The 27,357-nt window shown below is 38.8% G+C and overlaps 1 protein-coding gene across 1 annotated transcript; it reads right to left on the bottom strand.

Annotated features, from left to right (window-relative positions):
• Positions 1-1,417: 1,417 nt before the first annotated feature.
• LOC132559797 (RING finger protein 32-like) lies at positions 1,418-15,005 on the bottom strand. The gene is made up of 10 exons (XM_060224424.1): positions 14,994-15,005; positions 14,170-14,229; positions 13,249-13,423; positions 7,875-7,961; positions 7,044-7,186; positions 4,963-4,995; positions 4,458-4,582; positions 3,670-3,778; positions 2,255-2,419; positions 1,418-1,908 (listed from the first exon to the last, which is right to left on the bottom strand). Exons 1-10 carry the CDS (start codon positions 15,003-15,005, stop codon positions 1,522-1,524), a joined length of 1,296 nt encoding a protein of 431 aa, XP_060080407.1. The 3' UTR covers positions 1,418-1,521.
• Between the last annotated feature and the right edge of the window lie 12,352 nt (positions 15,006-27,357).

The raw sequence follows: 27,357 nt of genomic DNA, 5'->3' as shown, positions 1-27,357 counted from the left end.
TAGACCATGTTACCTGGTAATCAAAATTTAGACCATGTTACCTTGTAACCAAAATATAGACCATGTTACCTGGTAACCAAAATATAGACCATGTTACCTGGTAACCAAAATATAGACCATGTTACCTGGTAACCAAAATATAGACCATGTTACCTGTTAACCAAAATATAGACCATGTTACCTGGTAATCAAAATATAGACCATGTTGCCTTGTAACCAAAATATAGATCATGTTACCTGGTAATCAAAATATAGACCATGTTACTTGGTAACCAAAATATAGACCATGTTACCTGGTAACCAAAAGTGGACTATATTAACTAAAAAATAAGCCATAGTAACCAAAAGAAAAGTCAGAGTAGCCAAAAACTAGAACATAGAAACCAAATGGTAGGGCCAATACTTGGGAAAAGCTTGCAAGTGTGGCAATAAACAAGGGATTACGAATGTGTTTGCTGCAGTACTATTATTGTGAGAAACTTCTAAATTCTATTTCTTAGTATCCATTATAAATTTGAAAATTACAGTTCCAGCGAGTCCAAAGTAATAAAATCTCTAAAAGTCAAATTCCACAGAATGAGCCAAACACTTTTTAACATGTTAAATGAAAGGTGTGCACAAAATTTCAAGTCATTTTTAGTATATTTTTAGGACCCAAATTTCATATTTTTCACCTGAAAAGATGAACCATAGTAAATAAGTAGTTCTAATTTCTGTCTAAGTCTAGATAACAGAAATGGATTTTGTTGTGGACGACCACAGAAAACTTTTGTCTTGCTAGGGACATGTAACAGAGGGAGAATGCCTATACATACAGCAAAGAAACTGGACTAAACCAAACCTCCGGTGTTTGTGGACCATTTTCCTCAGTACATAATCTTTTCAAAATTATCAGTAATAGAAAACTGAATGATTTTCAAATTAGACATGCTAACTTTGGTGACAAATTATTTAAACATATTCAAGTTATTTATTTTTAACAGCTTCAGCCTTTTATTGTTTACCACTTTTAAATAAGTTGAAAATCGTTTTTAAATCAATAAAACATATAACCTTTGTACCAATTTAAAACAATTTTGTTATTACTTATCTGTATTGATATTTTTGTTAAATGAAAAAGAATTTAACTTCTCATTGACTGACAAAGTAGCTTTGGTCCCTGGGTCAGAGCCAAGTTGTTACAAGATAAAGTCTAGAGATAAATGGGGCACAGTTTGATAATATTATAGATAGTGACTGTGCATGTGAGGAGAAATGGTTTTGATGACTTCACAGATCAGTGAACAAATGGAGAAACACCAGATCAGCCTGCACTGGGCCTTGTTTCCTGTTCCTTGCAACTGTTGTAGCAAGACAACAAAATTAATGGAAAAAAATTTTGTTGTATAATCTTTTATTAACACAGAAGATCTTGGCATCAAAGTATAAATACATGTATGTGCAGGAATAAGACACAATTAAATAATTTTTCTTTTTTACAACCTTAAAATGTTGATATATCACTGGTACTCTGATGAACTTTTAAACAGAAATATGCTTCTTTTGATATACAGATCTACAGACAGGGCATATATGCCTACCATCTTGTATTGAAAGTTCCTCAAAAGTTTGTAAACACTGTTCATGAAACACATGAGAACATGACAGCAGAACAGTTTTTCTCCTTTTAGATGTTCCAGGTTCAGGTATTTCTGTATCAGATTTTGGTTTTGGCTTTGCTGAACCTGCAAAAGATTGTTTACTTGTGGGGGTTTTCTTTCTGTTTGAAGGGATCTGTTTAATGTTTGAATATGTAGTTCTTTCTGCAACAGATTCCAAGCTTTTGTCCAAACAGGATGGATGAACGTAGCTCTGTGTTAATAGACTTGTCAAACATATTGGGCAATCTTGAGCCTCTCGCTCTACCGCCTGTAAAAAGGACAGGATCAGAAAAATTCAAATTAATACATATATCAAGTTTTTTATCATTGAAATACTGTACAGTTTCTTGAATTCTGGGGGTCCAATATTTTGCTTTTATCTATGTTTCAGGTGTTTTAGATTATCAAATTTCATGCATGTCTGACAATGGTACATGTATACACAGATAATTAGAATTATCGCTTGGATCTAATTTCATGCTAGCAAAATTAAATCCCCCTCGAAATCACCAACTAATTAGTACCATGTTAATGGATTGATTTTTGTTCAATTTTAATTAACCACCAGACCATTATCAACACTGACCACGTAGCAGATATTTTGGAAATGATACCTTTAGTTGTATTGCTTCCCATTCATCATCGCTTATCACATGAAAGGTCTCGTCAAATCGTCGGAAGATGTCTCGACTGGCCTGTAGACTCTGGTCAATCTCCGTGAGGAAAGTGTTTACATTAAAATCACATGACCGTACAATCCTGTCGGTGATGGTGGACAACTGTTAAGAACAATACAAAAGAGTTACACTTTCAATTAGAAATAAACAGGGTGAACTTTTAAATACATCTTTCTAACAAGAAATTTATCTCATTTGAAATAATCATTGATGGTTCAAATTTTCAAATATAAAAAAAATAACAAGTAAAACATCAAATTTTTCAAAAGCAAATAAATGGGCCACAAACACAGAATAGAATCATTAATATACAATTGTACATCTAAACAGAAACTTTATTGCTGGGAAATCCAACATCAGTGTACAGAGTGCAGTTCTGTGGTGCTCAGCACACAGATTCCACAAAGATTTCAACAATCAAAGGGACAAAAAATTACCATAACAATGTGGCACCGGGTTGATTGACTTTAATCAAGAATGTTGACTAGTTTCCATAATTAAGATGTCTCTTTTCTGATCTTGACACATCTAATGTGTCAAAACTATTCAACGCTTGATGAAAGACGTTCAATCCAGTGCGATGTTGTTATGGTCATCTTTTGCCCAAAATTTTGTTGTTAGGAACAATGTACATGTGTAGATACACTGTACAGAAGATATATCTTATTATTTGGTAATATGTTCAGGCCCCACTTGTCAAGATTTTCCTCAGCTGATATCTCCTCAAAAACGGCTTGTATAAAATTTTCTCAAGGAACAGGAGGAAGGCATCGGCTAGGATGTCCTGAAATTCCTTGAGGAATTTTCATACAAGATATTTTCAAGGAGATATTAGCTGAGGAAAATCTGGGCTTGAGGAAATCTCAAGTTGAAATGTTTTATACAAGTGGGGCCAGGCCTGGTAATAAGCCCACCCATATCTTTTAATTCTGAAAGAAAGTCATGAAATACTCCTTTTTTCTACAAATGTCCTTTCCGCCACTTTTGAGTCGGAGAATATGTGTTAGCCCAAATAGCTATTTCATATGTAAATGGCCAGATACTGAAATTGAAATACACCAGTTCCCATTGATACATAGATGTGATGCTAAGGATCAAGGCTGTAAATATCTAGAAAGTGCATAAAAAACACTGTAATGAATATCAACTGCAACATATGTTGAGATATCAACTGGAAGATACACCAACTCAAAATAGTTCAATAAATTTTTTACTTTTTTTTTCAATATTATATACTATATATAGACCCTATCTAAATCTACAGCATTGTCATATCAGGTCTGATCTGGTGGGCTCAGTATGTACCATAGGTTTCTTTTAAAAAGTTATCACGACATAATGCTTTGGCTAACCTTCTCCTCATAGAACTTCTGTCGTAGTTTGGGGTCCTTGGGAGGAACAGTTTCCCGAAGTTTTCTATACCAACTTTTCACAACGTATCCTCTCCATGCAGCTTGTATTCTGAAACAAGAAAAATTGTGTCTGATTGTGAGGGAATGAAAAGCTGTCAATACAAACAATTATTTAGGACATATTAGCTAGTTGTACTAGTTTAATTATCTGACTAAGGCTGTCAGCTCTTTTAGTTTATGAGATTACAACAATAGAGAATAATATGAACTCTAAAAAATTTTAGAACAATTATGGGACAATTGGTAACTGACAGTGAAACAATTATGGGACAATTGGTAACTGACAGTGAAACAATTATGGGACAATTGGTAACTGACAGTGAAACAATTATGGGACAATTGGTAACTGACAGTGAAACAATTATGGGACAATTGGTAACTGACAGTGAAACAATTATGGGACAATTGGTAACTGACAGTGAAACAATTATGGGACAATTGGTAACTGACAGTGAAACAATTATGGGACAATTGGTAACTGACAGTGAAACAATTATGGGACAATTGGTAACTGACAGTGAAACAATTATGACACAATGATATCAAACTTTATTTAGGTAACTTTTTAATTAATACCATCATTTAATCAAAAGTTAAATACAGTGTTTAGCTCTGTGTGTAGAAACAATATGATTATAAAATATATATTGTGATCATTACAAGGGTTAAAGAAATTAAAATGGCTGAAATTTTCCTGTTAGAGTAACATAATGGCAGCAGTAGGATACCTTGTTGCACACACAATCCTGTATTCCTTAGCTCCCTCATGTATGACCCTCGTCTGATACTCTGCCTTCCGACACATAGGGCACGTCTTACGTCCTGTGAATCTCTCAAATGCCTGAAGGCACGCCTGCAATGGTCAACCATGTACAGTTCAAAGTTAGTGCACCATGAGAACCAAGAGGTTTTCCATTTTAGATTTAGTTTCATTAATAATTAATGATAATGTTATCTGTCATATTCCCCCTCACTTCCATCTGCTGCTTTTTTTACATTTAATTGTGTTGGAATAATTTTTGACAGGGAATTTAAGTGCTATATACCAGAAAAACAATTACCATGATTATTTCCCTTTAAACAAATTTATTGATATCTACATACTGATTGGAATTGTTATTAATTCATAGAGCAAATTTTTACACAAGCTTTTATATTACAGCTTTAACTTGAAAATACACTAAATTTAAGGAAAAGAAAAAAACAAAATCAGAGTACAATTGATGAACTTACCTTATGAAAGACATGAGTACACGACAGGAGAACCTGTAAATAACAACATCAATTAAAATAAAAACAATCTGGAAATAAAAGACACATGGTAAATATAATGTTAACAAAGATATGTCACCCCATCAAACTTTCTCAAAGTAAGTCACCCCATTATACCTTCTAAAGATATATTGTTCCATTAAACTATCAATATGGACATCACATTATACCTTACAAATATCTGTCAGCCACTCAAACTTCTTAAGATGTGTCACTACATTTAACCTTCAATGTTTATTGATCTGTGGAAGTTTTGTATCTGTCAAACAAATGGCACAATTGACCAGCATCGCTCACCTGGCTATTTCAGCTATTAGTCATTTGACTTAACATTTGCTGTTACTTGTTTGAGTCAGGGGAGCAATTAAAAGTATTGGTTAATGTAGCATTTGTAGCACAACCTAGATGTATAATTCATTTGCATGTTTAAATCATGTAGCACTTACAGTTTTCCTGATATGACATTGAGCAAGAGATTTCAAAGCATACTGAAAGACTTAATATTATGACACACACAAGTTCATATATCTAACAACGATACAAATAACTAAAGAAAGTATCCGGAAATTGGATTTTTATTTTCGACAAATAAATAATAATAATAATAGGCAAGAATGCTTCAGATAAATTTGGGCAAAATCCAATCAATCCTAAAGTGGAGTAGAATTTTAAAGGGTTTGTTCTTACCCCTACAGAGCCAATAATACTAAATTGATTCCCCTTCACCCAAGAATTCTTTAGACCAAATTTGGGTGAAATTCCTTCAGGAGGAGTAGGATTTTAGGAAGTAGGATTTTAAAGGGTTTGTTCTTACCCCTACAGAGCCAATAATACTAAATTGATTCCCCTTCACCCAAGAATTCTTTAGACCAAATTTGGGTGAAATTCCTTCAGGAGGAGTAGGATTTTAAAGGGTTTGTTCTTACCCCTACAGAGCCAATAATACTAAATTGATTCCCCTTCACCCAAGAATTCTTTAGACCAAATTTGGGTGAAATTCCTTCAGGAGGAGTAGGATTTTAAAGGGTTTGTTCTTACCCCTACAGAGCCAATAATACTAAATTGATTCCCACCCAAGAATTCTTTAGACCAAATTTGGGTGAAATTCCTTCAGGAGGAGTAGGATTTTAAAGGGTTTGTTCTTACCCCTACAGAGCCAATAATACTAAATTGATTCCCCTTCACCCAAGAATTCTTTAGACCAAATTTGGGTGAAATTCCTTCAGGAGGAGTAGGATTTTAAAGGGTTTGTTCTTACCCCTACAGAGCCAATAATACTAAATTGATTCCCCTTCACCCAAGAATTCTTTTGACCAAATTTGGGTGAAATTCCTTCAGGAGGAGTAGGATTTTAAAGGGTTTGTTCTTACCCCTACAGAGCCAATAATACTAAATTGATTCCCCTTCACCCAAGAATTCTTTAGACCAAATTTGGGTGAAATTCCTTCAGGAGGAGTAGGATTTTAAAGGGTTTGTTCTTACCCCTACAGAGCCAATAATACTAAATTGATTCCCCTTCACCCAAGAATTCTTTAGACCAAATTTGGGTGAAATTCCTTCAGGAGGAGTAGGATTTTAAAGGGTTTGTTCTTACCCCTACAGAGCCAATAATACTAAATTGATTCCCCTTCACCCAAGAATTCTTTAGACCAAATTTGGGTGAAATTCCTTCAGGAGGAGTAGGATTTTAAAGGGTTTGTTCTTACCCCTACAGAGCCAATAATACTAAATTGATTCCCCTTCACCCAAGAATTCTTTAGACCAAATTTGGGTGAAATTCCTTCAGGAGGAGTAGGATTTTAAAGAGTTTCCCTTTTTGGGCCTGATCCCAGGGGCCAACACCCATCAATCATACAAAAAATTTTCCCCTTCTCTCAAGAATGCTTCTGACTAAATCTGTTCAAAATCCACTCAGTCATTCATAACCATTAGTAATTATAAGAAAAAGTTTTTAGGTGGGCATTATGAAATGCTATTCCAGCTGGAAAATTGCATCACTTATAGCATATGCTAACGGCCTTTGAATGATTTTATCATGATACCTGCTCCTGTGTGCCGAAATCTTCCTTACAAATGACACAAGGTTGTTTGGAATCATCTCTCTTGTTGGATTTTTCTTTTACTGACTTCCATTCCTGCTCTGTAAGCGGCAACTCTGGGGCTTCAACGAGGCCCATCTTCTGGGCTAATTTAACACAAAGAAATTATAAAACAAGAAAATATGGAAGTAAAGCAAGAAGTTAGAAATTCAGGGATGTTAAGATTGGCAAATACCAATATAGTTTAGTGTCTCAACTTTTCAATTATGATGAGCTACATTACACTGTAAGAACTGTTCAAAAAGTATTTTCTAACAATATCAGCCAAAGTGGTCATCTTGGATTTCTTCACAGTCAACACTGTTCTTATGTTTTCATTTAAGATTTGACAGTGCTTAAAATGGAACTGAAATGTATTGAATTGAAAAATAAGTGAGACCATGTCATTCTATTGTTCAATATAATCAAACATTAATCCTTTTTGTGCACCCATTTCTGATGAAAATTATCAAAGAAAACCTGAATTTTAAACATCCTATTACCTAATGTTGTGTGTTTAACCACATTCTCTAGATGAAAGACATCCAACTCTAAACTAGTAAAAACTCGAGCCTTCTAGTCAGTTTCAGTATTTCATTGACTGATTTCACCTTTTTTTAATTACTATTTTTCATTTCTCATTTTCTTCCACTGATAACTAGAAACTAATAAGTCATTTTTCATTGGTCTTTTAAGTGAATCCAAGAATCCTTTTTAAATATCCAAGTTTAGGAAAATCTTAATTTGCCAATACACATTATGTTCAGAAGCAATTCCTAACAAACTGAGCCTTACCAAGAGACAACTTTGGAATTTTCTGTGGTTCCAGTACATATTCTTCTGCTTCTTCTTTCTTCTTTGGTTTTGTTTTTTGAAATCTGTCTATAAAAGATAAATAAAGCATCAACACATAACAGGACAGAATATTCTGAGGACAGGTGTATAAGAGACAGAATATTCTGAGGACAGGTGTATAACAGACAGAATATTCAGGGGACAGGTGTATAACAGGACAGAATATTCAGGGGACAGGTGTATAACAGACAGAATATTCTGAGGACAGGTGTATAACAGACAGAATATTCTGAGGACAGGTGTATAACAGACAGAATATTCTGAGGACAGGTGTATAACAGACAGAATATTCAGGGGACAGGTGTATAACAGGACAGAATATTCTGAGGACAGGTGTATAACAGAGAGAATATTCTGAGGACAGGTGTATAGGACAGAATATTCTGAGGACAGGTGTATAACAGACAGAATATTCTGAGGACAGGTGTATAACAGACAGAATATTCTGGGGACAGGTGTATAACAGGACAGAATATTCTGAGGACAGGTGTATAATAGAGGACAGGTGTATAACAGACAGAATATTCTGGGGACAGGTGTATAACAGGACAGAATATTCTGGGGACAGGTGTATAACAGACAGAATATTCTGGGAACAGGTGTATAACAGACAGAATATTCTGAGAACAGGTGTATAACAGACAGAATATTCTGAGGACAGGTGTATAACAGACAGAATATTCTGAGGACAGGTGTATAACAGACGGAATATTCTGAGGACAGGTGTATAACAGGTGTATAACAGGTGTATAACAGACAGAATATTCTGTAGGACAGGTGTATAACAGACAGAATATTCTGGGACAGGTGTATATATTCTGAGGACAGGTGTATAACAGACAGAATATTCTGACAGGTGTATAACAGGTATATATAACAGGACAGAATATTCTGAGGACAGGTGTATAACAGACATATTCTGAGGACAGGTGTATAACAGACAGAATATTCTGAGGACAGGTGTATAACAGACAGAATATTCTGACAGGTGTATAACAGACAGTATTCTGTGTATAACAGACAGAATATTCTGAGGACAGGTGTATAACAGACAGAATATTCTGACAGGTATAATAGACAGGTGTATAACAGACAGAATATTCTGAGGACAGGTGTATAACAGACAGAATATTCTGAGGACAGGTGTATAACAGACAGAATATTCTGAGGACAGGTGTATAACAGACAGAATATTCTGAGGACAGGTGTATAACAGGACAGAATATTCTGAGGACAGGTGTATAAGAGACAGAATATTCTGGGGACAGGTGTATAACAGACAGAATATTCTGGGGACAGGTGTATAACAGACAGAATATTCTGAGGACAGGTGTATAACAGACAGAATATTCTGAGGACAGGTGTATAACAGGACAGAATATTCTGAGGACAGGTGTATAACAGACAGAATATTCTGAGGACAGGTGTATAACAGGACAGAATATTCTGAGGACAGGTGTATAAGAGACAGAATATTCTGAGGACAGGTGTATAACAGACAGAATATTCTGAGAACAGGTGTATAACAGACAGAATATTCTGAGGACAGGTGTATAACAGACAGAATATTCTGAGGACAGGTGTATAACAGACAGAATATTCTGAGGACAGGTGTATAACAGACAGAATATTCTGAGGACAGGTGTATAACAGACAGAATATTCTGGGGACAGGTGTATAACAGACAGAATATTCTGAGGACAGGTGTATAACAGACAGAATATTCTGGGGACAGGTGTATAACAGACAGAATATTCTGAGGACAGGTGTATAACAGACAGAATATTCTGAGGACAGGTGTATAACAGACAGAATATTCTGAGGACAGCTGTATAACAGACAGAATATTCTGAGGACAGGTGTATAACAGACAGAATATTCTGAGGACAGGTGTATAACAGGACAGAATATTCAGGGGACAGGTGTATAATAGAGGACAGGTGTATAACAGACAGAATATTCTGAGGACAGGTGTATAACAGACAGAATATTCTGAGGACAGGTGTATAACAGGACAGAATATTCTGAGGACAGGTGTATAACAGACAGAATATTCTGAGAACAGGTATATAACAGACAGAATATTCTGAGGACAGGTGTATAACAGACAGAATAGAATATAACAGACAGAATATTCTGAGGACAGGTGTATAACAGACAGAATATTCTGAGGACAGGTGTATAACAGGACAGAATATTCTGGGGACAGGTGTATAACAGACAGAATATTCTGAGGACAGGTGTATAATAGAGGACAGGTGTATAACAGGACAGAATATTCTGGGAACAGGTGTATAACAGACAGAATATTCTGGGGACAGGTGTATAACAGGACAGAATATTCTGGGGACAGGTGTATAACAGACAGAATATTCTGGGAACAGGTGTATAACAGACAGAATATTCTGAGAACAGGTATATAACAGACAGAATATTCTGAGGACAGGTGTATAACAGGACAGAATATTCTGAGGACAGGTGTATAACAGACAGAATATTCTGAGGACAGGTGTATAACAGACAGAATATTCAAGGGACATGTGTATAACAGACAGAATATTCTGGGGACAGGTGTATAACAGGACAGAATATTCAAGGGACAGGTGTATAACAGGACAGAATATTCTGTGGACAGGTGTATAATAGAGGACAGGTGTACAGACATATTCTGAGGACAGGTGTATAACAGACAGAATATTCTGTATAACAGGTGAATATTCAGAGGTGTATAACAGGTATATGTATACAGACAGAATATTCTGAGGACAGGTGTATAACAGGACAGAATATTCTGGGGACAGGTGTATAACGGGCCAGAATATAACAGGGGACAGAATATTCAGGGGACAGGTGTATAACAGACAGAATATTCTGAGGACAGGTGTATAACAGACAGAATATTCTGAGGACAGGTGTATAACAGGACAGAATATTCTGAGGACAGGTGTATAACAGGACAGAATATTCAGGGGACAGGTGTATAATAGAGGACAGGTGTATAACAGACAGAATATTCAGGGGACAGGTGTATAACAGACAGAATATTCTGAGGACAGGTGTATAACAGACAGGATATTCTGGGGACATGTGTATAACAGACAGAATATTCTGAGGACAGGTGTATAACAGATGACAGGTGCATAACAGACAGAATATTCTGAGGACAGGTGTATAACAGGACAGAATATTCTGGGGACAGGTGTATAACGGGACAGAATATTCTGGGGACAGGTGTATCACAGACAGAATATTCTGAGGACAGGTGTATAACAGACAGAATATTCTGAGGACAGGTGTATAACAGACAGAATATTCAGGGGACAGGTGTATAACAGACAGAATATTCTGGGGACAGGTGTATAACAGGACAGAATATTCAGGGGATAGAATGGAGGTATATTTAATGTTGATAAAACATGTGAATTAAAAATGATAATGAATTTGAACTTGTTCATACAATGTACTTAATAAAGAAAACAGGCATGTTTGAAGTGTTTCTAAATTGTACAGATGACGATGATGTACTCCTTTTATGTTTGACCTGAGTAAGACTAAGTTCAATAACAAAGGAATTCTGACATAATACATTAGATTTTTGTTGTCTCAATAATTTCAACATCTTCTGGTTGCTAAGGTACTTTTCTTGAGTGTAGAACTTCCGCGGGCTTTGATAGATTCACTTTAATTTTGTATGTATTATCACCATAAATCACAGATTTCAAATTCGTGAGTCCTAATTTGGTGAACCCTTTCCCAGATTTTTAGGACTCAAAAAACAAATACCTACATGTAATTCAGTTTGTTTCTTGATCTTGGAAAATCTGACTATTTGTGTGAAAATTGCAAATATCAAACCACATTGATTTCCATTTTTTAAGTCATTAAAAGTATCAAAAGAAAATTTCAATATCCAAACAAAAGTCTTTAAAAAAGTTTAATACTAGAACATAATCAAATAAAGGATTTAAGGTATCTTGGAACATTTTCATTTCTTGGTTACTAGGCAATTTAAAGCTTGTTAGCAAATGAGAACTTAGAATTTTCACATTATTTTCTTTTATCAAAGTATCATACTCTTACCTTTTAAATAAAGACACAAAAAAATATTTTCAAAAAAAAGGCTGCTGTGAAAATAACAGAAAGAATGTCTGTTATTAAGAAAAAAACATGTGTGAAAAAGAAATATTTCCTGCCACATATATTCTGACACCTGTACTGGAAAAAATATTGCAGCAACATAATGATTTTTTGCTTATAATCTATTTTCTAAAATCAAACCTTTCAAAAAATTATCATCAGGAAAAAAGTTTAACACTGGTTTTTTCTTCTTCACAGAGGAGTACATCCCTAAGGGCTTTATGGTTAACTCATATTGCAATTAGAAAAACATGACATCATGATAAATTTCTTTAACATGATAATCACAAATCCAAAATGAACAGCTTACTTTAAGTTTTCAGTTTTTTTTAGCTTACTCTAAGTTTTAAGTTTTTTTTTAGCTTACTCTAAGTTTTAAGTTTTTAGCTTACTCTAAGGTTAAGTTTTTTTTAGCTTATTTGGTGATATTAAAGGAATACTATACTCTATGTATCCTTAGGAATAAAAAAAATAAAAAGACATTAATCCTGACAAAGCTTTTTTTCAGGAAACGTAAGCACAAACATATGTATTATTTGTAGGGCTTTTTGGTGCCATTGATGTCAAGATGTAAACAAGAAATACAAGGATATATTTCTTTTCAATAAACAACAATTAAGAAATCCTTAATTTTAGTTGTAAGATTACAGTAATCATTTTTTTTTTTTTTTTTTTTTTGTTGATTGACTGATTTTCCCTCATGGAAAACCCAGATGTTACAGGTTATTCTATACCACTTGACAACTGCATTCTTGTTTTCACAAGTCAAATATAAATCTATGATGTTGCCATATATCAAGTTCACTACAGTCACTTCTAGTAACTAATGACTGGAAAGTATGGCAGAAAAAAAAACAACCTTTTCATGATGGAGACAGAGGTATCACAATCCCAGTTTTAAACTTTAAAAATGTTTCCCTAAAATTCAAATAAATTTGTCTTCATCACCAAGAGTTACACAAAACAGAATCTATTACACAAAACAGAATCTATTACACAAAACAGTATCTATTACACAAAACAGAATCTATTACACAAAACAGAATCTATTACACAAAACATAATCTATTACACAAAACAGAATCTATTACACAAAACAGAATCTATAAGTCCTTGTAAATGTCAAAAATCTATAAGAATAATAGTACAAGAGTTTCTTTAGCTTTGATATACATACTTCTCCCAGTATCTACAACAGGTCTAGTTCGTGATTTGTGTTGAGCTCGAGCAGCTGGACCGAGTCCGATATTCCTCGGCCCAAATGTTTTGGTATTGCTAAAGTTTAAGTTGAGACTGCGGACTAAATGATCCTGTAAAGCTACTGCTGCTAAAGCTGTTGAATCTCCGCCTCCCTGGAACGAAAACGTGGCAATATTCAGGTCTAATTTTATATGGTACCCCACTTTTATACATATTTTTCATAGTGTTTACAACAACTCCTCTAGATTATTTCATCAGCACATTAAGACCGAAACAGATAAAAAATTCCTCTGCATGGAGATTACTGAGGTAGGATTATATAAACTTTTCAGAACTAAATGTCATTTCATTATTTCTAAGAAAGCATCTCAGTCACCAACTGCATCTTCTCTTGAAGTGAGCAACAGCAGCAAATCTGCACTATGAAGGAGTAATGGAAAACAATTGGTCCCCTGTCAGGATTTCAACAGGAACTTATAATTTTCCAGCCTGACACGCTACTGCTTAACCAAAGGGAATTCTCACTAGCTAGTAACCTGTACACCCAACTTCTACACAAAAATGCATTCACAGCAAAAACAAACTAACATCAATAACAAGCTAATGTAATCGTTTTGGGGAGTCCTCATTGGGACTCACTCATATTGGACGTTTGACAATGTCCTTCCTCTGTACCTCGTGTTTAGAGTGTCTTTTATTTCATATAAAAAATCACTTCACGAATCACTTAATTTTGCTTATCGAATCAAATCTTATTTCATTTATAACCAAAACCATATCTAATTATCTTTTCGGAAGCAGAAAGTCTCAGTTCAGTTTTAAACACGTAGACGTTGCTAACGTTAAACGATGTATTCAGCGTTATGGATTAGGTGGAATTAGGCCAACATTATGTCACCTTTAGTTTGTCATGTCTGTTTCGTGACATGTTTATACCGAGGCTCGAATCAGATTTCTTCTATAACAGCACAGTTTCTGCACAAGTACGCCATCGATTGGAATTGTGTCTCCTGGGTAGCAGTAAACAGTTAATTTGCATTTTTCCTGAAATTATTTGTCATGTTTGAGATATACAGGTATAGCAGATTGGTTATGAAAAATACATCATTACATGTATATATATTTATAAACTGTATAACAATTACATTAACAGTAGAGAGATGAAATTTGTGTAAAAAAAAAAATTCCTCTGATTTCTGACATTTGATTGTCATGGTTACCTACTGAAAAAATGCTAAAAATGCAAAAATACTGCTAATTCCAATCCAACACTACAACTTTCTAGGAGAAATTTAATTCTAATCACCTATCTTACAATCAACAACACTGTCGTGGTAACAAAGTACTTACATTTCAGCAAATTCCAACTCGGAAATTCTTCATAACATGACCACATGTAAACACTATGAAAATTTCACTTCCTGTAAAGCTAGTTTTTGGTGCGTAGACACAGATTCGAGACTGCCCAAATAGTAATCTCCAACACAAAGCTAAAATATTATCCTGAAAAAAATGAAACCCCACATTGTCCACTTTAACATGACAGGACCAATTTTAGCAAGGATTTTTTTTTCATTTTTAATTAAAACCTTTATAATGGGGTAATCTAATGAGCAAAAAAATCACCCATGGCCACACCGAGAAACTGTGTACTGCTACCCTGGCCGCCATATATAAACATTATAGTCCCGCAGTAAATACTTAAAACGATATACTACTTACCGACAAGTACATTTTCATGTCCGTCCGACACAGCCTAGAAGAGACTTAAAAATTGACGATCTGGGACCGATCCCATCTGCTGTTTGATAATTCTGTAGAGATCTATTGAAAAAGGAACAGTGTCAATATCTCTGTCTTCTGACATGTTAGAAGAAATGCACACGAGAATCTTATAAAAACAAAGTTTGATTCAGAACTGAGTTATTTTAAGAGCAAGACAGTTTTATTAAACATGGGACCGTCAGCTGTTCTTGTTTTACTGTCATTTTCGGTGATAACCCAAACAAGGGTACTTCACACTGTACATGTTTTATCAGTTGTTAAGGCTGGCGAATCGTATGGGACTTTAAAAGCATCATTCTCATCATTATTTCAAGAGATAACTGACATAAATGAAAAGGGTATTATAAAGATATCTGGAGAATATGTCAAAATCGAAGTAATCTGTGGCGGAGACATCAATTTTTTTTTACAAATTCTCTGTGGTATTTTAGGCCCACTCAGCAATTACCCTGTCCTTGGTGCAAATGTTACAAAAATGATCGATACGTCGAAATCGTGGGATTTTTATCGCTCGGACACGGCGAAACGCACTGTTTCCGGGGTTTCTTTTTCTGAAAAGTTCGATGTAAAAACACACCCCTTCTAAAATACGTATAGGAACAAATTGTTCCGGATTAGCTACATTTGATGACGAAGATTGGTGAAATCATTTGACGTAATTTGATAGAGGACGCCTAGGAGGGAGGTGATGAGGCAGAGGTGGCAGGAAAATCTTGTGAGTGAGTAGACACACTTGTACAACAAATCAGAGAGTGTGCTGTATCTTTCCAAGTGTAACGTGCACCGTTATGGTAGCGTGCGTGCACGCCGGACTCTCAATTTATACGGAGCTACCTGCTCCAGGGGCGATCGGGATACCTCGGCTACCTGGCCGAACAGTTGAACAAAATAACACAAACAATATATCAATATACACTACAATAGGAGGGACAGTACCCCTGTCCTCCCTACACCGTCGCCTAGACGTAGATCACACCACAAGGCTACAACACACAACAGCCTGCCAGCACCACGACACTGTCACTACTACAGGCACGTTGCCGTGCTGACCACCGTACAGCTCCGACGCCGCCTGCCAGTGTCCTGCTGTTACAAAGTACTAAGGTAAGGTGTCAGTTTTTGTATCAGCAGCCAGGCGTACCAGAGCAGCCTTTGCAGGCGACTCCTTATCCAGGAGCTTCTGGCGTACCTGACTCGTCAACTTACTGGCACCAACCACACGTACACTGTTACCCGAATAGCCTTATTCAGGCAACCCCTTATGCAGGAGCTTCTGGTAACAGCATGCAGCCAATGTTCACCTTATCGTTTACGCTGTACACTCTGTGTGTCTTCAGAACTTCCAGCCCACAGTACTGGTTTCAATTAGCCTTTACATAAAATTTGGTGTAACATTATGGGTGTCATTATTTTGCAGTTTAACAAAGCACCAAAAGCTATCTCATAATCCAAAATACGTAAGACGTATATATTTATTCACTTATAAAGTATGATTACATATATAGAAAACACCAGTTTCTTTACAAATCACTCAATCATTGTTAATTACATTAATTAGGTATATTACATGAAGGGAGATAACTCAAACTGAATAAAATCATCACATTTCCCCCTCCTTAAGTCAATGCGTCCCGCATGACAAATGCAATACTTATAAACTTATGCAAAACACATGGTAACAACAACAGTCTTTCACATTTAATAAACGTATAGCTTTCAGTAGGTCCAAAGGACACAAACACTTCCGCCCACACTTATTTAACTGTCCAGTTTTGTAGCACCGCAGACACCACAGAAGGTCTCCGTCTCCTGCATTTCCACCAGTTCGATTTCCTTATCTCCCTCGGTGTACCTTGTCGTTTTCCAGACCACATACCTCTGTACAACAGGTTTTGTCTGCGTAGACACACTCGCCACTGCTTTTAACACCTTAGGAACTTGATGGAGATTAGTAGGAGGCCTCTCTACCCTTGGGAGTTTCTGTGGGATACAATTCCTGGGATCCTTGGGACTCAGTTTCTCTGGCGCCCGTTTAAGGGTGAACACTTTATCTGGCCGTGAAGTCTTCCTCACAGTAGTATCGGGAATGGCCTCTACATCAGGTTCCACGCCAGCAGAATCATTATTGTGTTCTCCATTGTCCGACACATCACCTAGGATGCTAGCAAGATCACCAGGGTCATTGTCTTTCCACGACTTTTCATCCTCTCTTTCAGTCGACAGGCTGCCTCCTTCGTGTGAGAGTCCTGGCTGTGCCGTATCTTCTGCACTGTGCCTTCTCCTTGTGTGCCAGAGAAGATTGCTTGCTGAGGTGGTAGCAAAGGAGCATTCTTCACATACGAAGGATTTCTTTTCCATTTTCTTCAAACCACACCTGACAATATGCTCCTTCATCCTTTCAATATCCACACAAGTGAATGTACACATGGGACATCGCTGTTCCTTCCTTGGAGTGGTCTTTGTCTTCACCATCTCAGATTCCTGGGGGATGTTGAGAGTATTGGCAACAGCCACACGATAATACCCTATATTCACCATACTTAGCAACTCAACCTCCTGCTGTCCAATTGTAAGTTTCTGCTGTGTTACATCGACAAAACACTTTTCATCTTTCATAAAATCCAACCCAAGAACTCCATCAACTGATAGCTTGGCTACCGCCAGTCCCTTCATGTACAAGTGGTTATCAAGTAATAATGGTAAAACTGTATGGCCACTTACTGCCAGTGGTTCTCCGTTCGCTGACAAGATGTCGCGGGACACTTTCGTCAAGGGGTGCTGGTACCCATCTCTACTGCATATTGCTTTAAACACATAGTCAGATACGAGCGACACAGTCGCTCCCGTGTCCACTAGAAAGTTTCCTTTTACTCCCTGAATCTCCACATTGACATAGATTCCTGGCTCTCCAGCTTGTCTATTCACGCCAACTTGTTCTTTCTTTGTCGCGGAGTTGGCTTTTCCTTTTTTATTACCTTGCTGGTTATCCTTTCTCTCTTCTGGACAATTCCTCTGAAAATGACCCTTTTCACCACAGTAAAAACATTTACCGCCGGTACCTCTGCTGCGGAATTTAGATGTCGGCCGCCAATTGCGGTGTCTAGACTCCAAGTCCGCTACTTCAGTTTTTAAACCGGCCAGGGATTCTTGTACCTCGGTCATAGCTTCAGTCAAAGCTTTTATTCCCTGGTCAGTCTCTTGGGCATTAGTCTCCTTCTGCGCTATAGGCCTTAAGAACCCTTGCGACTCCCTGTGCTTCTGGTCTGACTTAATGAAGGCCTCTAATTCAACGGCCTGGCGTATAGCTTCATTGAGACTAGCCGGCCTGGCTTGTTTAATCCGCAATCTCATGTCCAAGTCTATCAAAGCGTCAATGAACTGCTCTTTTGTAAGCACCTCTATGACATCGGACGGTGCAGTCGGGTACGCTTGGTTTGCTAACCTCCTTATGCTTTGCCCTAGCTCTGGTAGTCACTCGGTTGCCTTCTGTCGCTTTTCTCTTAACCGAGCACGATAGAGTTCGGTCTGGTTGGGTGGAGCAAACCGTTCACTGAGAACACATACCAGGTCCTTATATTTCTTTAGTGGTCCCCCTGGGAGGTTACCAAGCACTCCTTGTGCCTGGCCCCTGATGGAAAGTGCTAGGTACAAACCCTTCTCATCCTCGGTCCAGTTAGCCAGCGCAGCACATGATTCAAAATGCGCCTTGTAATCCAACCAGGAACCACTGCCGTCGTAGGTTGCAGGCTTGATATTAAATGTTGGTATACGCCTGGTCTTTGTGTCGTCTGTATTCGGGCGCTTGCTGCGAGGTTGGGATGTACTGTCATCATACTGGTACTCCGGTCGAGCCAGTGGATCACTAGATAAAGATTCGTGTCTGTAGTAATCAGACACGGGACCTGGTTGCTCCTGTAACAACCTATCGCCAGTATTATTTCTGTATCTCTCCTTGTCTGGTGTCTGCGGGGTAAACTGTACAAACTTAGTACGTAGGTCAGCATCCTTCGACGTCTGCCCCAAACCAGCACCGGAATCAACATCTGAACTGCGCACAGTCACTATTCCGGAGTCACCTATGTTCTCCAGGTCTAAGGTCACTGTGTTAGTACACCTCGGAGTCGAGTGCCTGGCTGGACCACCTCTTGATCTCTGCCCTACACCATAGGACGCGATACGGGCCTCTAGCTCCTCAATGGTCTTGTTTATATCATCCATTGCAAATTAATACATACAACAAATACAGCTACGTTCAACTATGATCCCACCGCTGCCACCATTAAAATGTAACGGGCACCCTTATGATAGCGTGCGTGCACGCCGGGCTCTCAATTTATACGGAGCTATCTGCTCCAGGGGCGATCGGGATACCTCGGCTACCTGGCCGAACAGTTGAACAAAATAACACAAACAATATATCAATATACACTACAATAGGAGGGACAGTACCCCTGTCCTCCCTACACCGTCGCCTAGACGTAGATCACACCACAAGGCTACAACACACAACAGCCTGCCAGCACCACGACACTGTCACTACTACAGGCACGTTGCCGAGCTGACCACCGTACAGCTCCGACGTCGCCTGCCAGTGTCCTGCTGTTACAAAGTACTAAGGTAAGGTGTCAGTTTTTGTATCAGCAGCCAGGCGTACCAGAGCAGCCTTTGCAGGCGACTCCTTATCCAGGAGCTTCTGGCGTTCCTGACTCGTCAACTTCCTGGCACCAGAGACGTATATAACACAGAGATAGGAAACTCTCTCTATGGCTTACCATAATGCTATAGTACCGGAAGTAGACAATCGACGCCAACTCGTCGCCATATTGTTTTAACGCTTCGAAGTCATCAAAGATACGCTGCTTTTTCAAGACAAATTTTGTGGTGAAAAGGACGAAAATTAAACGTAAGTTGTATTGTTATTATCTGGACTGGTGTTATAAAACGCCTCTGTATATATTTTGTGTTATTGCACGAACATTTTAAGTATAATATGCGTTATCAAAGATAAACAAAATGTCACGTGGAGAGGAAAGCACATGGTGCGAGTTGATATAGACACACTCGCTGGTCACAATAATGCAAACAACTTTGTTTTCACTAGTATACATATATTTAATCAGATGATTATTGTATTTTCTTTGATATCTTTTGCTGAAATCCTATTAATATCAAGTCGATCAAACACATGGAAAGTTTTTTATTTTACAACAGAATATAGGTAGTTTACGTGGAGGGGAACTCAAAAGATACGAGGATATTAACACAAAATCATTACCAGTGCTCCACAATAATGCAAACAACTGTGTTTTAACTAGTATATTGAATTTTAATCAAATGATTGTTTTAATTTTATTGATATCTTTTGATGAAACCCTATTAATATCAAGTCGATCAAACCCATGGAAAGCTTTTATTTTACAAACAGAAAATTCACTAGATTATGAGGTAAACATGACACTGAGGTCCATGATGACTAATGATTATACAAAAGATACACAAGAAGCAATAACAATTGTTTTTATTTTTAAAGTCACTACATGCTTCACTTTGAAATGTCAGTTCAATCAGACTTTTCAAAAGATAAACCCAATTTTATTATCCAAAAGTGTTCATTGTATTTGTCGACTATTTTCTTACTTTGTTCTCCTATACATATTATAAGAATTGATGAGTTCTATAAATTTATATGCTTGTCATAAATCAATTTATTACCTCTTAATCAGATTTGGGCTATTTTTGTAATGGCCAGTCAAAGTTGGATGGTTTGTAATTTCCTTATGGCATTTCATGAAGTAAGTTTAAAAGTTGTTATATTTCCAAGCTTTGGCTAGCAGAAATTCAACCTTTGAAAGAATGAATTGGAAATCAATTTTGATAACTCCTATCATATTTAGTGATTTCCTCAAAAGAATTACATTTTCATAGGTTTTAAAGGGAAACTATAGAAGGTAAAAGCAAACAGATCCAGCCATTTTCAATGCATGTCATTGTCCAACTTTAACATCACAGTCAGTGAAGAAAATGCCCCAGTAATGAAGGTCAAGACAAAGGTCTTGTTCATAATTTCTGGTACGTTTCAAACTGTTTTTTTAACAAGACTCGCAAGCTTCAGCTTTCTTTTCTTGGTTAAAGGTTTTTTTAATGCGTAACACTAACTAGATAATTTTAGAAATTTTGCAGGCGACTCCTTATCCAGGAACTTCTGGCGTACCTGACTCGTCAACTTACTGGCACCAACCACACGTACACTGTTACCCGAATAGCCTTATTCAGGCAACCCCTTATGCAGGAGCTTCTGGTAACAGCATGCAGCCAATGCTCACCTTATCGTTTACGCTGTACACTCTGTGTGTCTTCAGAACTTCCAGCCCACAGTACTGGTTTCAATTAGCCTTTACATAAAATTTGGTGTAACATTATGGGTGTCATTATTTTGCAGTTTAACAAAGCACCAAAAGCTATCTCATAATCCAAAATACGTAAGACGTATATATTTATTCACTTATAAAGTATGATTACATATATAGAAAACACCAGCTTCTTTACAAATCACTCAATCATTGTTAATTACATTAATTAGGTATATTACATGAAAGGAGATAACTCAAACTGAATAAAATCATCACACAAGTATGGAAAAGGAAAAAAACGGGGAATTACACTGGTCAGCATTTACAGGTGTTGACTTAAAAAAAATCATAAGATGTTTTACCAGAAAAGCTGTTTTTTTCTTATTCACGACAATACCCATGGTTCTGTTGTTGAGCTCAGGAAATATTTCAAACAGTTTCATGTGTACCTTTGTAGACTGTGTGAACAGAGTAGCACATTACGAGTATTCCTCAATATATAGACCTGACTTTGCCTGTCCACGTGCGTATGTTTACGTCACAGCTGAGTGAGAACGTAGAATGTATGGGAATGGAGCACCTGTGACTATGCTCTTTTGAGAGAACAACACCTGCGTGTAATAAATTAAGATCGGGTACGATGGCACTTATACGTTCTGGGGCTCATTCTTGTGCTCTTAACCCCCTTACTGTAACAAAAATTAATAAAACTTAAAGTGTATCCATCCGCTCTATATGGATGTGAGCTCTGGAATTTAACAAAAACTGAGATATTAATGATGGAAAGAGCACAACATTTCATCGTTAAATCTATACAGGGGTTTTGATAAAAGAATAAGAACGGATATGTGTACATCTCTACTTGGTTGGACCTCTATTGAGGCATATATTGTTTTTGGTAGATTGTGAAGAATGAATACAATGTCGCTAGTTTATAATATCTTTATTACAAGAATCTTTTTGTTTGAATTAGGTAGACCGTACCAGTAGGGATTTATTCCTGACATAGTAAGGATACTGAGAAAATATTCATTGTATCACTATCTTAGCGATTTTGTTGAGACTGGAGGATTTCCAAAGAAATGTACTAAATTTATTATGCCACGTGACCATAAAGTGAGGTACACACACAAAATCAAAATGGCGTCGTCCACTTCGGGTGAGTTTTGCTTACCGCCAGTATTAAAATACAATGATACATATGTCGCAACAGCACCAGTAAGTAGGGACGTAGTAATCTTTATTGAGACAGGAAACAGAGAAGCAACGACTAATAGCATGGGGCGGATACCGGGTAGCGGGATCCGGAAGAAATGTCACATGGCCATCACTGGCGCTACCCTTTTTCTTTGCAAACCAAAAATACCTTTTACAAATCTTCAGATGACACTTTAGACGACACTGAACAAGTCTGACTTCCTGTCATTAAAAGACAAAAACCAAGTCAAATTTTCAAACATCAATACAAAACATAGTCTTCAAATGCTGTAGATGCCCGTTTTGCACGCCTCGACCGACGTACAGCATTGTCACTGGACTGCGAAACCATGTCCTCAACTGCTGCAGGAGTATCAAGTAATGGTACTGGGTTGACTGGAATGTCCGTGATAACTGATGGAATATCGGGCTCTGGCGGTGGATCTAGCACTATTGTAGACTGCGGGACTGGAATGTCCGTGATAACTGATGGAATATCGGACTCTGGCGGTAGATCTAGCACTATTGTAGATTGCGGAGTGTCACCGTCCTCGTCTTCAGATTCCTCACCATGTAAGAGTGGCTGGGGAAAGCCGTCTTGTCCCATTACCTTAAAACAATCAGAAAGGCGTACTCGGTAGGATCCTTTTCTAAGCTGGTTACCTGCAAACTTTCGGATATTACACCACGAGCCCTCAATGTTTGCGACTAAGTATCGGTCTCTAGATTTGGCTTTATTGCGATCACCGTGGAGGTAGACTAAGTCTCCAGGCACTACTGCAGATGGCAGTTGGGTGCGGCCAGATGGCGTCTTGCACTTTTCGCTGTGAGGGTGGTTTTTCAATCGAGCGGAATTCTGTTGGAGAATGATATCCTGATCTGCTAGAGGGATTTGTTTGTTGAAAAACTGATCTCTTTGTGTCATCATTTCACGAGCAGATAATCCTCGCCCACGTATGCGTGTGTTTAGACGAGCTGTAGCCAAAGACAGAAGAAGAGGAGTCACAGCACGACATCCTGGCTCTAAACGTAATATCACTTCCTCCAGCTCCTGAATAGCCCTGTCTGCGATGGGGTTTTTGTTGATGTTTTTAGCATTACCCAGTTCTATTGCAAGACGATATTTTTCCAGAGATTCATCATTGATCAATGCTTTAAATCCTGGAGCAGGGTCGGTTCTTATGACGGCAAACGGGCCGTCAAGCGGATGGTGCTCAATACATAGCCTAATCAAACCATCACGCAGAGTATCCTTGCGTTCGTTGTCAAGGAGCAACGTAGATGTGAAGGACGTTACACACTCTCGTACCACCAGTATTAACTGTCTGGCACGTTTGATGATGTCAGCCGCAAATTGGCATCCCACCGAATCTGATGGTGGGCCCGTTGTCTGTTCCTGCAGAAATTTAGGTGTCTTCTTTAAGGCTGCACATTGATGACAAGAGTCCGATACGCGATGTAGCGCAATGTCCATATCCAGGGCATAGAAAGAACGACCGACGGTTGCTCGCAGCTGATGAAACGTCGGGTGATCGAGCTTGATATGCAGGGAGGTTAGTAGGCCATCAAGGGCATGCCTAGGTACAACGATACAATCAGTTGATTTCGCCAAAGGCGTGTGGCGTCGTACAATTAAGAGGCCGTCTTTAGAGAGCGTAGCTGCGTTGATGTATCGTTTCACATCACGTATGTCAGTTTGTTTCGATGGACGTGTTCCCTGACGAAGGTGGGCTTTTGTTCGACGTAGGTCTGCACATTCAGACTGAATGGATAACCATGCTGCATGGCTGGCAAAGGGTACGCCTGAGGAACTGTCCAGAGTATCTGTTGGTGATACACTACGGACAACAGAGTCAATCGAACAATTGACAAACGTGCAAATTTGGCAAGTGGGCTCCTTACACTCTGGTGCATTGCGACTCGCAAAATCCGAGGGAAGAATTGCAGAACCAGCGACATGTCTTATACTAACCTGGTATCTGCTAGCAGTGGATAGGAAGGTGGTCACACGCGGACTAGCAGAGAACTCGCCCCGACACAACTTCCCGAATGCCTGTACACACGGCTTGCTGTCCGTTAAGACACACACAGTGTGACAACTCTGAACGATGTAAGGACTGAAGTGCTTAATGGCGGCTGCAATGGAAAGTGCCTCAATCTCCCATGGAAGCCATGTGCTCTGGTTTTTCCTCAGCTTAGCAATGAAGAAGCCTGCAGTGCATTGGACCAAGCAACAACCTCTTTCGAATCACGGCCTGCAACAGCATCATCCAGCGGGGCGAGGAGACAGGCGGTACTTTTCAGGACTCGCGCAAGAACTTTGTAAGCACCGATGAAGGAGCGGAGTCCCGCGACATTTGATGGCTAAGCAAAAGTGGACAGGGCAGCTATGCGATGAGGACTAGTTTGTATGCAACCAAGACGCCAGATCCAACCAAGGATGGTTGTTTGCCGAGGGGCAATGACTGTCTTGTGGGCCGACAGGCGCAGGTTGCAATGCCGCAACGATCTCAAAACGCTCTCCCAGATAGTAAGCAGATCTTCCAATGTATTTGCCCCACAATACAAATCGTCAGCTACTTTAGCAACCTTACCCTGTTGGACAAGATCTCCTAGAACACGGCAGGTGAGCGCTTCTAGGGCTGTTTCGGAGCCAGGCATACCCATTGCTGTACGTGTGTACACTCGTACACCCTTGAAAGGCGTAACAACTCCACAGTACTTCATTGAGTCACGGCTCAGCGGTATTTGGTAAAATGCCTGGCTCAAGTCAGTGGTGATAATATACTGCCACTGGGCTATTTGTCGAAGAGTAGAATCAACATCAGGCAACAATGATGGTTGGGGTTACCAGACGAAAGCCACCTTTCAGTTTCCTGACCAAAAATGAAGGATTAACATACTCCACCGCAATGTTAATGTCCTCAGGACGTGCAAAAACACCAAGAGACTCAAGTTCGTCAAACTTTGCTTGTAATTCCTGTAACTGACTTCTTGCACACTGGGGTACCCTGCCCTTGCGTTGAGGTGGTTGAACTGGTCCCATATTCACGCGACTCTGGAAGGGGCCAACCGCACCATTGTAGCCCGGGAAAAAAGGGTCGAAAACCTCATCATACTCACGAAGAATGGCAGTGAACTTGTTACGCATTTCAAATGACATGATATTACCTGGGTCAAGAATAACAGCGTGCGAATGAAGAGAACTAACTCCTTGGCGACGACGCACTGGCACAGAGTTGGGGGATTGAACGACGTCATCCGGAACGACAGTATAGCGGACCTCACATATGTGGTCATTTTTCCGTACATAAAGCGGATCACGGGTCAGGTTAGGTACTCGGATCTTGCTTGCAACTGTCTGTACGATTGCGGGATCAGGCCACATTTGAGGCTTGTTAGTAAGATAGTCAGCGTGAGGTTCGATGGCAACCTCTTGACACGTAAACTCCTCCGGTAGGTCAAGTTCAATGAATTCACCTGGCCAAATCACTGCCTTTTCCGTTGCGCGTATGACGCAGGCCCTACGCAATTCATGACGATCTACTGTAGTTTGGTTGGACCCATACGTGTAGGTGTCCGAATTCTTTAGGATCACTTCCTGCCTGGCTGGTCGTACGGCCACATCATTACGTTCCATGATTGGTATTCCTGCCAATACCTCTGTGTCAAGGTTTTCTACGACTAGTCCCTCGAAGAATAAATTTTGACCATCACGGGAAAAGTATGTTCGCGTTTCACCAACCACAATAGTGATGAGCCGTCAGCCTGGTGGGCGGACTAGGTACTTCTGGTAACCGTAACTCCTAGACGTGTAGCACACGTAGACTTTATCATATTGCCAGTCGCGCCGCTGTCGATTGTGAGTCTGACTGGATTATGCCCATGAAATGTATCTAGGTAGGGGGACTGTTTGATCATAACCCGTTGTATGAGGCTAGGCTCTTCTGTAATCTCTGGAACCTCATTAAGGTTGTCATCGATGTCGTAGTCTGAACTGAGGACCTGCCGGGCTTTGGCAAAGAATGATTTGTCTTATTGGGGTAAAAAGGGACACTTGCTGAGGAAATGGCTGTCTGGACGACGCGCTCCTTTGCAGCGAGGACAAACTCGCCTATTTCTCACGGTTGTAGGTGTCGGATTAGGATACCTTTTTGGAGTGTGCACGGCTGCTCTCATCGATGAAATGAGCACCAGCTGATTGGAAGCCGTATAGAAGGCGAATAGATTGCCAAATCTGGTCAGTAGATGTAGAGTTTTTAACAATTGTGTTACGTGAAATCACAGGGCAGTAGTTTGCTATCTGGCCCAGCATCAACTCCAGCATGTTTACTTTCTGTTCACGTGTACGACGATTCGCCGCGGCGACAGTATCGTCATCATCCACGAAACACCGATATGGCGATGTACGGGACTTTTTTCCCAGCGGGCGCCATCGACTAGGAATGGTGCAAAGTTTGTGTCCAAAGACAATGTATACAATAAATTCTGTCTCCAGTTCTCAAAAGAATTCACTGACTCAATTTTGCACAAACACCACTGCTTTAGCGCCCTATGTGTAGTCGCCATGATTACGATCACGTCCCTGTGTGTACCGGAGCTATCCACAGTAGACTTCACTACGATGTGACACTGTGTAACAGTTTAGAATGGGTAAGCGATTCACTTAAGCTTGAGTAACTGCACTTTTCAGTAGGCTTGTGAGTCCGTAATCGCTGCCACCTCGCCAGTATTAAAATACAATGATACATATG

This window comes from Ylistrum balloti, unplaced genomic scaffold (genome assembly GCF_031769215.1).
Source record: "Ylistrum balloti isolate Yb309-2 unplaced genomic scaffold, AGI_CSIRO_Ybal_v1 Utg370966, whole genome shotgun sequence".
In the NCBI taxonomy this organism is placed as follows: Eukaryota; Metazoa; Mollusca; class Bivalvia; order Pectinida; family Pectinidae; genus Ylistrum; species Ylistrum balloti.
The sequence above is the reverse complement of the archived record's forward strand: the minus strand, read 5'-3'. Positions and strand labels throughout refer to the sequence as shown.